At 38.1% G+C, this 12,372-nt stretch overlaps 1 protein-coding gene across 1 annotated transcript in view; it reads left to right on the top strand.

Annotated features, from left to right (window-relative positions):
- The window catches only part of LOC126281898 (ribosome production factor 2 homolog), a 51,580-nt gene that overhangs the window by 22,981 nt on the left and 16,227 nt on the right, over nt 1-12,372 (top strand). The window contains exons 3-5 of the mRNA XM_049981220.1: nt 5,232-5,391; nt 10,115-10,394; nt 10,657-10,801. Of these exons, the coding sequence (XP_049837177.1) occupies nt 5,232-5,391; nt 10,115-10,394; nt 10,657-10,801 (585 nt within the window). The remainder of the gene's footprint in view (nt 1-5,231; nt 5,392-10,114; nt 10,395-10,656; nt 10,802-12,372) is intronic.

Here is a 12,372-nt window from a genome sequence, read left to right as displayed (position 1 = left end):
CAAGGCCGTCAGTAGTTCTAATGGAATGTTGTCTACTCCGGGGGCCTTGTTTCGACTCAGGTCTTTCAGTGCTCTGTCAAACTCTTCACGCAGTATCGTATCTCCCATTTCGTCTTCATCTACATCCTCTTCTATTTCCATAATATTGTCCTCAAGTACATCGCCCTTGTATAAACCTTCTATATACTCCTTCCACCTTTCTGCCTTCCCTTCTTTGCTTAGAACTGGGCTGCCATCTGGGCTCTTGATATTCATACACGTGGTTCTCTTCTCTCCAAAGGTCTCTTTAATTTTCCTGTAGGCAGTATCTATCTTACCCCTAGTGAGATAAGCTTCTACATCCTTACATTTGTCCTCTAGCCATCCCTGTTTAGCCATTTTGCACTTCCTGTCGATCTCATTTTTGAGACGTTTGTATTCCTTTTTGCCTGCTTCATTTACTGCATTTTTATATTTTCTCCTTTCATCAATTAAATTCAATATTTCTTCTGTTACCCAAGGATTTCTAGCAGCCCTCGTCTTTGTACCTACTTTATCCTCTGCTGCCTTCACTACTACATCCCTCAGAGCTACCCATCCTTCTTCTACTGTATTTCTTTCCCCTATTCCTGTCAATTGTTCCCTTATGCTCTCTCTGAAACTCTGTACAACCTCTGGTTCTTTCAGTTTATCCAGGTCCCATCTCCTTAATTTCTCACATTTTTGCAGTTTCTTCAGTTTTAATCTACAAGAAATACGTAACTTCCAAAATATATAAACAAAGTAGTGGAAGAATTTGTAGGTCGTTAAATAGTTGCCTGCATGAGTTCCTAGTAGTTACATTTCCTGTGGTCCTTATAATTCTTTTTTGGACAATAAAGCAACTTCTGCAGTCTGGTGAGTTGCCCAAAAAAATTATGCTGTATCTCAACAGTGATTCCACCTGTGCGTAATATATATTTTTTATCATTTGTTGTGTCATGCAGCCAGCAAGAATTTTCATGCAATAGCGGGTAGTACTTAATTTGTTATTGATGAAGCTTACATGTTTGTCCCACTTAGGGGGGGTCGAGGTGTGGTAAGTGAATGAAAGGGGTGGGAAGGAGTAAAATGATTGTCATGAAAGGCTAGGAAGGTAATGGTAGTCAGAAACAGGTGGCTATCAGCAGCAGTAGCAAAATTAGAGTAAAATTAAATATTAAAGACAAAATGAAGAATGTGGAGTGTATGAGAGAGAGAGAGAGAGAGAGAGAGAGAGAGAGAGAGAGAGAGAGAGAGAGATGAGGAAGCAGAAGGAACGTGGACAGCAGTGAAATTGGGTGAAAAATGACAGGAGATGAAAAGATGAGAGGAGATTTAGGCCACAGAGATTGTAGCTACAGAGATTCTTCTGGAGGAACAGTCCCAAGTGCATAGCTCATAGGAGCCTGTGTCTCAGGGGAAGATTATCATGGAAAAGATACTGTAGCAGCTGTTGAAATCTTTGATGCTTTGGTGTGCACCATTTTTATGACGGAGTGGTAGAGCTCATAGTTATCCACAGTTTTCCAGTGGACATTCATGCATGCAGATACCTGGTTAGTAAATGTAAAATGTTGCAAAGTCATTACAGAACAACTTGTATATGGCTGAGCTCTTCTCATTTGTGTTCCTATTTTGGCATGATATCATAAATGCCTGAAACATTCTATTTCTTTTCTTAGCTTCCAGTTACTGCCCCAGCGTCAGGCACACAGACACCTGCCCATAGGGGCTTTAAACAAGGCGGACTGGGAAGCTTTCACTTCTGCTGTAATCGTTGAATCTCCCCCACACAGGAACATCGATGTGATGGTTGAGCAGGTGACTACAACTATCCTTTCTCCGGCAGAAACCGTGATCCCTCGCTCTGTAGGGTACCTCTGGCGAAAGGCAGTCTGTTAGTGGTCGCCAGAAGTCACTGAAGCAATTTCGGAGCGTCAGTGAGCTTTACAGTGGCATAAGCAGCACCCTTCCCTGGAGCACCTCATAGCCTTTAAACGGCTCTGTGCCCGCGTTCGCCAATTTATCAAACGACAGAAGCAGGAATGTTGGGAGAGATACATCTCGACCATTGGGTTACATACTTCACCTTCCCAATTCTGGGCAAGGATCAAATGAGTTTTCGGGTACCAGACCCCAACAGATGTTCCCAGTGTTAACATAAATGGCATGTTATCTACCGACACAATCATGATTGCTGAGCACTATGCTCGAGCCTCTGCATTGGAGAATTACCCCCCAACCATTCGCACTCTCAGATGGCAGCTGGAAGGGAAAGTTGTCTCGTTCACTACACGCCACAGTGAATCCTATACTGCCCTGTTTACAGAGTGGGAGCTCAACTGTGCCCTTGCACATTGCTCTACTGCTCCTGGGCCAGATCGGATCCACAGTCAGATGATTAAATATCGCTCATCTGACTACAAGTGACATCTCCTTGTCATCGTCAACTGGATCTGGTGTGGTGGCGTCTTTCCATCACAGTAGTGGGAGAGCACCATCAATCCGGTGCTCACACCCAGTAAAAACCCAGTTGATGTGGATAGCTATCAATCTATCAGCCTCACTAATGTTCTTTTGTAAGCTGGGTATTGGAGTCATGTGGCCTACTAGCTCCATGTCAGGGTGGTTTCCGCTAGGGTCACTCTACCACTGATGATCTTGTGTCCCTCGAGTCAGTCATCTGAACAGCTTTTTCCAGACGCCAACACCTGGTTACCATCTTTTTTTTATTTATGAAAAGTGTTAGACACGACCTGGCGACATCATATCCTTGCCACATTGTACAAGTGGGGTCTCTGAGGCCTGCTCCCGATTTTTATCCAGAATTTCCCATCACTTCATACTTTCCTTCTCCAAGTTGGTGCCTCACATAGTTCCATCCATATCCATGAGAATGGTGTCCTGCAGGGCACTGTATTGATTGTATCTCTATTTTTAGTTGCCATTAATGGTCTAGCAGCAGCTGTAGGGCCATCCGTCTCACCCTATCCGTCTCGCCCTATCTGTAAGCAGACAACTTCTGCATTTTGTGCTGCTCCACCAGTACTGGTGTTGCTGAGTGGCACCTACAGGGAGTCATCTACAAGGCACAGTCATGGGCCCTAGCCCATGGCTTCCAGTTTGCAGCTGCAAAGTTGTGTGTTATGTACTTCTGTCGGCATTGTCTGTTCATCTGGAACCAGAACTTTACCTTAATGATGATCCACTCACTGTGTTGGAGACATCGATTGTTAGGACTGGTTTTCGAGGCCAGATTGACTTGGCTACTTTACCTTCGTGAGCTTAAGCGGAAGTGCTGGCAGCACCTCAATGCCCTCTGCTGTCTGAGCAACACCAACTGGGATGCAGATCACTCTACGCTACTGCAGCTCTACAGAGCCCTTGTTCAATTAGCCTTGACTATGGAAGTCTGGTTTATGGTTCGGCAGCACCCTCAGCATTGCGTTTACTCAACCCAGTGCACCACTGTGGCGTTTGCCTAGCGACAGGAGCTTTTAGGAAGTGTCCGGTGACCAGCATCCTGATGGAGGCCGGAGTACCTCCATTGCAGGTTAGGCATGTACAACTGCTGGCCAGTTACGTTGCACATATTTATAGTTCTCCTGCACATCCAAATTAATGTCTCCTCTTCCCACCTATGGCTGTTCACCTCACGCATCGGCAGCCCAGGTCAGGACTTCCAATTACAGTTCGTGTCCGATCCCTTCTTTCCGAACTGGAATCCTTGCCTTTACCACCTGTACTTGAGGTCCATTCACGTACACCTCCATTGAACACACGTAGGCCGCGTGAAAGACCTCCATGCGGGCCTCTCACAGGGACTCTGTGGTTCTCTGTTGGCTCCGCATTGGCCACGCTTGGGTGACACATGGCTACCTCATGCGCCGTGATGACCCACCTCAGTGTTGGTGCGGCTCCCAACTGACAGTGGCCCATATCTTGGTGAGCTGTCCTTTTGCTGCCCTGTGACAGACTCTTCCATTACCAGACTCGTTGCCTTTAATTTTAGCTGACAATGCCTCATCAGCTAATTTAGTTTTACATTTTATACGTGATGGTGGGTTCTATCATTCTGTATAAGTTTCCGCGCATGCTCTTTGTTCCTTTGTGTTCTCCACTCCAATGCTTTTAGGCTGGATGTTTTAATATGTCGCATAGTGGCTGGCTTTTCCTTTTTATTCTCATGGTCAGCCAGATACAGTCATCTGCTCTCTTGTTTTTATCCCTTCTACCTGTTTCTTTTCCTGTTTTGTCCATAGTAGTGTTGGTTGTCCTCCTGTCATTCTTCTGGTTGTTCCATTCTCCTGTTATTCTGCTGTACATCTCCTTTCTTTTCTTCTTTCCTTTGTATGATTATTTTACCAGGAACAAGGGACCGATGACCTCGTATTATGGTCCCTGCCTCCCCCCCCTCCCCCCGTCCTTTAAACCAAACAACCATCTTTTGTTAGGAGCACCATATGAGTCAGGCAGGTTTTGTCCTGATCTGCTCCTCTTTCCACAGTGTTGTTACTCCACAGGAGACTTCTTTTGCATTCTAGCTGCTGCTTGCCCGTTTTCTGTGAAAGCAGAGAATAAAAGCTTGGCTAACAATACCTTGGAGGTTAAGTTTATTTTCTGCACAAAATGTAGTGAGTTCTATGCAGTAGCTGGACTCTTTCTGATACTTTTCCATGACATTTGAAATAAGGTGAACGATAGAATTCAGGCATTCATGTGTTAGATGCTCAGTAGATAGTTTTCATGAATAAATGCATTGGAGATTTCCAAGAGACTCACACCAATTACTCTCACATCCAGGTGCTAAAGGCACAAGGTAAGAACCAAGTTTACTGGTATCTTTTATTTGTTTTTATTTACAGCAGTTGGTTTTCAATTATAAGAAAATTCTTCGTTGCTCAGAAACATAGTGGTGTCCATTGGAAAAGCAACTGAAATTGTGAAATAAAAACCTGGAAAGTCAAATTACTGTATCAGCAAAACTAAGTATCATTTTATGTACAATCTGGTATTCATTATTCATAAAATACTGGTATCTTCTTCGGGGCTGCCAAACACATTTGTCAAACAAACAAGTAAACAGACTTTCATTTAATAATAAAGATAGAATTAATCCCCTAAGAAGATACCAAAATTAACTGCCCACAAAAGTATCATTATTTTAGATTTTCATTTTCTAATTGTTTTTGTTATATGTTTGTTATTTAATTGTTATTTTCTGGTTTCAGTATGCAATGAAAAAACCTCAAGCAGTTATGTTAAGTAAGAAGCACGATATCCTGCCATTTGAAAACATTGTTACTGTTGAAGATTTTGCAAGAAAGTATAACACAAATCTTTTTGTGTTTGGCTCACATAATAAGAAGAGACCTAATAATTTAGTGTTAGGTTTGTATGCGTGCTAATTTGTATCAAATAATAATATTTGGGGAAAGTAAAATGGATCATTGGACTTGTCACTTAGTGTTGTGTTCAGAATTGGTGTGAGCACATATTTGTGCTAATGAAACATAATTAAAAAATGGGCTTAACTCATTTTATCTGTCACTAAAGTACCAAGAGGAAGGAAGAACCTGTGGCAATTCTGCCTCTTACCACAAAAGATACCTATATAAATATGCATACAGGGCTGCCCAGGGAAAGTAAAATTTACAATTTAATTATGAGAAACTGGAATAGGTGGAAGACCGATAATCACACAAACAAACCCCGATATTTAAAAGTATCTTCTTCAGCAGAAGGAAATGACATGGAGAAAATAAATATAAAAGTAAAGGAAGGCCATTCAGTTTTTTCTTTCACATTCAGGTGTTGGACAGAAGGAAAAAGTCACTGACTGTAGCCCTCCTCTGAATGAAGGGTCCCTCTCTTTTTTTTTCGTCCACATATTCTCCTCCTTGGTACAGAGTTAACAGCATCTTCTTTTTTCCTCTTTGATCTGAATTGCTTTTCTTTTCTTAAATGTGACACACACACACACACACACACAGAGAATAAAACCTACTTTAAAAGGTGTTTTATTTCCAGTAACATTCTTCTCATAGAATACAAACAAAAGCTCTGCAGCAATATGTACTTCAGTTTAAAATGAAATTTATGTGACAGTGCTTGTTGTAACAGTGAGTATAAATGAAATTAATCATTATCAATACTACCATTCTAAATGCATTGTACTTCTTTTGTGGCCAATGTAACACAGCAATTCCTCAAGTGGTTATCATCATTTAAGTTCCTTATTGACTCATATTTATTCTAGAACTTTTTTTTTTTTTCAATGAGAATTCACATAATTTAACATATTGTATTCATGATACCTTTGCAAAACAAAACAAAAACACACATAATATCGAGATAGCAAATAATTCTGCCCATAAATATATAATAATTATCAGTAGTCTGGCCTTCTACTTTTAATTCACATCATCATTTGTGATAGTTTGAAAAGAGAATCATAAATCACACTGTTACAGATTAAGACTTTTCTCCAGTTTGGGTGACAAAGGTAAAAGAGTGGCATCTGTTTGGCGCAATTATGTCACTGGCCATTAAAACTCTGGTTTGGAATGTACATAATAAAAAATTTATTCGGCCTGTTACTATATATTTATTTATATTTTGTTTCTGAATCCTGCAAGTGTGAAGAAATTCACATTGTAACAAGTTAAATACGGTTATTGTATTGTGCTTGTTTTATGAGTGATTGACCTTGTTGAGGATTTCTTTTCTACATTCATACTGTTTTACAGTTACTCTTGAAAATCCTGTGGTCGATTGGTAATTTTTTTGTGTTAATTGCAACCTGTTTAATCTGCACTTTCATGAGAATCAAATCAAAGTGAACAATTGATAAGTTGGTAGATTATCATACATAACCATGACTTTGCCATTTTATTGTATTTTATTTATTTGCGTTTTAAGTAGATACCCATAGAGGTGTCTATGAGATGCTGCATGAAAGGCTAAGTATCCACCTTTGCCCATTGCTTCAGTTAATGTAACATTTCATTTAAATTAAAAATAAGTAAAACAACATCTAGATAGTATAGCAGCAAAGAAGCTTTACTGAAAAGTAAAGAAATATTATGTGTCTTCCTAATTATATTATATATGTTACCTTTTTCCAGTATTGTCTTCCTAAGGAATTGTTTTGTCTCTGTGAAGTTCTTAAGAGCTCGTTAATCTGTTTTGACACAAATCTTTTGTGTATTAAGTTTGTCAGTTTGTTCTTCTTATCCAAAGACACGGAACTCATTTTCTTGCTGGTTGTTATCACAGTATGACCAGGTGGCTTATAAATTCCATTTGCAGCAAGAAGAGCAGTCATGGATTGTCCCACTGAAAACAGTCAATGTATATAATAATTTCTAGATGATGACCAGTTTCACAACAAGTTGAAAACTCTTAATCTTCTTTTCTTATATTTTCATGTCATGATAAGTTTTAAAATATCTCTGATTACACCATTTTAGAATTCACAGAAACTTTTTTTATCATCTTTAAGCTATGGAGTTTCATAAAAGACATCTATTCACAAACTGACTAGTCATTATCAGCACAGTTGCATTGTTCTCTGTCTTGATAATGTGCCTGTTGACAACTTAGTGCCTCAGATGTACAGTGAGCTGTTACTTTTTCTCCTTCCATTATTTACATATGAAACACCTAAAAAATGGTAAAGCAACTGGCAGTGACAGCATCCCAGCTGAGATACTAAAATATGGAGGAGAAGCATTGCACAGACGTTTATTTCATCTGATACAGGTAATCCAGAAAACAGAGTACCTAGAAATGGAGATAGGGAAGATCTCAGAAACTATAGAGGAATATCATTAGTCAATATAGGTTATAAAATCATATCTTGTTTATTGCTATGCCACTTAAAACCATATGCAGAAAATATAATTAGGGGTTATCAAAATGGCTTCCATAAAAACAGATCCACCACTGACAACATATTTGCACTCAAATCAATAAATGAAAAAGTTTGGGGATATAAACAAAAAATACATTATCTATTCATCGATTTCATGAAAGTTTGACTCCATCTATAGACAAAGCTTGTGGAATATGATGGCTGAATTTGGTTTCTCAATTAAATTGATAAACCTCTGCAAAGTATGCATTTATGGAAATACAAGCAGGGTTTTACTGTATGGATTAAAGTCTGACCATTTTAAAAATAAAATTGGGTTAAGACAAGGAGATGCCCCCCTTCTCTTCAATATAGCTTTAGAAAAAGTTGTGAGGAAACTCAAACTGCTACCTGCTGGGATCCTCCAAGAAAGCAAAATTAATGTGTTAGCATATGCAGACCACATAGTGCTCAGTGGAAACAGTGCAATAGAGATTAAGCAATGATTTGTGGAGCTTGCAACAGAAGCATAAAGACTTGGCGTGAAAGAAAAGACAAGAAAACAAAATACATGATAGTTCAAAGATGTAGAGATCAGTGGGATAACCAATCACATCTAATAGTTGGTGGACACAAATTCGAGCATGTTGAACAGTTGAACAAAATAAGAGACAGGTGGAAATAAAAGCGAGACTGCAAAATGCCTACCGAGCCTATTACGCAATACAAAACCTCGTAGGGCCCAAACTGCTGACTAGGAAAACTAAAAGAAAGTTATAAAACACAATCATCAGACTAGTTCTAATCTGTGGGGCAGAAGCATGGAGCTAATGAAAACAGAACGCCACCATTTACAAGTATTTGAGAATAAAGTTTATAGAAAAATCTTTTGTCCGTATAATGACAATGAATCACAATGCTGGAAGAGAAGACACAACATAGAAATCCACGAGCTATCGCAATAACCAACGATAGTAAACATAATAAATGCTAGAAGACTGCAGTGGGCTGGACAAATGATGAGAATGAAAGAAGATAAAATTGTGTTAAGAATATTCAGGGAGAAGCCATATGGCAAAAGACCAAGGGGGAGACCCAGGAGTATTTGGCACAATGGAATTGATTGCAATGTGAAAGATTGGGAATAAATAACTGGTAAGAGGCAGCATAAGACAGGAGCATGTGGAGAAATCATGTGAGATTGGCACAGGAGCCTCAGACCCCTTAGAAGCCTACTACTATTACTGTTAATATTCCACCAAGGACTTTCTTTCCATTGCCACATTTATTAATACAATTGATATTCAATATTAATATAAGAACATTAATAACCTCATCATACAGTTGTCATCATTGTCAGGTTGGTAGTGTGTATTTTAGGAACAAATGTCATAAAAATATTCCTTCTGTAAATAAAATTTCCTGTGAAATGGCAGCAGAAAAAAAGATATATAGGCCACAAGATGGAGTAGGGATTGGCAGCCATCATGGCCATAAAGATTTGCATTGTTTATCACTGTTCAGTAATATTAGCATGATGTTGAATATTGTCCTCCAAACAGTGAAAACATCTGATTTGAAGTCTGAATACAAAAGATGAAACCAGAATGAATAATATACAGTCAATTCCACATGAAAAGGCCACACTCTGGGCAATAGCACTGTGGTCAAGACTAGACTCTTATTCAGAAGATACAGAGTTCAAACACTCGCCGTGCCTTACCAATAAAGATTTTCCATTATTTCCCTAAATCACTTACAGTGAATGTAGACATAGTTGTTTAAACAATCCATGACAACTTTACTTTTTCCAAAAGTTCTAATGCTCATCTCTAATGACGATGGTGATATTCCTTCATTCTGTCATCAAGAAGTAAATCGTTTTTTACATGCACAATGAAACAGATATTCTGGGCAAGACAGTGGTAGGTAGGCTTTGGATAAGATCTTAGATATTTTTCTTTTCCATACCACATTTTTACCATCCTGTATTCCTTAAATGATTTTTCCTGTCATGAAATAACTAAAGTCGATATCAAAACAACTGATCACTGGCAACCATATATAATTTATTCCCCAAAAATTTGCTTGACAGGAAAACAAAGATGATTTTTCTATTTTTTGGCCAGGGTGCCTTCTATAAAAACTGGATACAAATCTTACGCTAATTGCAAACATTTCTTTTCTCTTATCTTCTTAAGTGGAACTGTCATGAAGAGCATCAGTTTGGATGTATGTTTCCATATCTGAAATTTTCAGGTCGCATGTATGATCGTCATCTTTTGGACATGGTTGAATTGGGCATTGATTCATTCAAAGGTATCCACGATTTTAAAACTGTGAAACCAATGCTGGGTATCAAACCATGTATCTTATTTGTGGGAGAGCTCTTCGAGCATAATTATGAGTTCAGAAGAATAAAGAATCTGCTGGTTGATCTTTTCCACAGGGAAAATGTAGAAGCAATCCGTTTGCAAGGCCTAGAACATGTTATAATGTTTACAGCTGTTGAAGATAAGCTCTACTTTAGAAGTTATAGGTAGGTATTTGTTAACTTCTAATTTGGATTTGTTTTTACACTTCACATTTTATTTAATGTATAATGCAGCACTTCTTTGTGTGTGTTATAATGTTGATTTATAATGTTTCAAAGTATCTAACTTTATTATTCATGATATATTTATTATGTTCTAATTCCAGAAATATTATTCAAAATTTAAAAAGTAATTGTATTGAGTGTTAGTTCTCTTATCAACATGACAGCCACAGAGCACAGTAAACGAACACAACTTTTGTTGCAGGATATTATTGAAAAAGTCTGGAACAAGAATTCCACGAGTTGAAGTGGAAGAAGTTGGTCCGTCTGTAGATTTCAAATTGAGAAGAGTGAAATTAGCTTCTGATGACCTATTCAAGTTATCTTGCAAAAAGCCAAAGGAACTTAAGGTATTGTGCCAGTTCAAAAGTTAATGTATAATGTATGCATAGATGTATGTCCCTAATTAATAATATAATAACTGAATCTAGGATTTTTACATGCAAAAATGTGCGACATTTCAGTCGTAAAATTCCAATTCTAATGCAAATTTTTGCTAGCGATCTCACTTAAGTCACTTAATTATCAGGCTCCCAAAACAATTCACTCATAATTTTGTATTTTCTTTTTAAATGTTAATTCAATATTCTTGTTCATTACCAAGTCTTCCACATCAAGGTTTTCGGCTATAGTTTCCTCGAACAATGCCCTCAAGTGCATCATTCATGTCTTTCAAAATGTCCACTCTGTTGCTTTTTGAAAACACTGCTCCAGTCGTCTCATGAGTGTCATCAGGATGTAGACGTGTCTGTGTATGGCGTAAAGTTCATACATGTACTGACTGTCTTAGTGGGACCTCTGAATAGAGAACAAGTGAAACTCATGCTTTCATCAATTTGCTTTAGTAAGTAAACAGACAGTGCCATAAATGATGCAAAGTTTTCTGTAGTGGCCTCATAGTGAAATATGGTTATGACTGGTGATTACAGATTAAGTTTCTTACATGTTACTTGCTTTCTCCAGTCTCAAGTCTGTGTTCTGTAACTTAAAATGCCCTACAAATAATTTATGAGTGTAGAATGCCACACACTGAATATGAAAGCATTGAGTCACTGACAGCACACAAAAAGAATGAAAGCTTGATAGCTTCACAGTATGGGTGCATAGGTGTTAAGTTTGTGAGACACTAAATGAGAAATATTCGTAAGTGAACAAATTTGCGTCTTCATTCAGAAAATCTTGAAAACAGCTCTGCCATAATATACAGTTACGTCATACACATTACCATACTTTCTTTACCACTCCCCTCCCATAATCACTAGTTGGGACATGTGGTCGAAAACTGAGTTGTATATTTGTAATAATTTTCATAAAGTTCACAGTTTTTGCTGTTTTGCCAGGCTATTTTTCAGGTGTAAAAAAGGCTAAAGAACTATTAGCTTCAACTGTTAAAGAATTTCATATGTTTTCCCAGTGATCATTTAGGATTTAGGCATCTTGGCTGCAGATACAACAGTAATTAAACAAATCGAACAGCAGTACAAATCACACAAGCTACACGCACCACTGTGTGTGACATTCTGAACACCAAACTGATTCTGCTTATGTAATGGCTGTGAGACAGGCACCCAGCAGGTAATTAGTGCAGTGGTCGTGGCTGTAACTGATGCACTTAAGTAGTGTGCGTTGCTTGGAATTTTCAAAATTATTCCCATAAATAAATGAGATGGTCATAATTTTACTCCATTTGACTTTTGTTTTAGTGATTGATTTATTTGGTTTTATCAATTTTCACTTGTATACCTTACTTTGGTTATTTTTTATTCCTGGTGGTGTGATGGTAGTGTTTTACATTGCAATATTTCATTTCTTTTTTGTTATACATAAAGTGTCAAAACATTTTTGCAGAAACTACCATGTTAGCTTTTACATTTCTTTTAGATGAACATCTGTTGTCTAAACAGACAATTTTATAATGAAA

Source organism: Schistocerca gregaria, chromosome 7 (genome assembly GCF_023897955.1).
Source record: "Schistocerca gregaria isolate iqSchGreg1 chromosome 7, iqSchGreg1.2, whole genome shotgun sequence".
Lineage (NCBI taxonomy): Eukaryota > Metazoa > Arthropoda > Insecta > Orthoptera > Acrididae > Schistocerca > Schistocerca gregaria.
The sequence above is the reverse complement of the archived record's forward strand: the minus strand, read 5'-3'. Positions and strand labels throughout refer to the sequence as shown.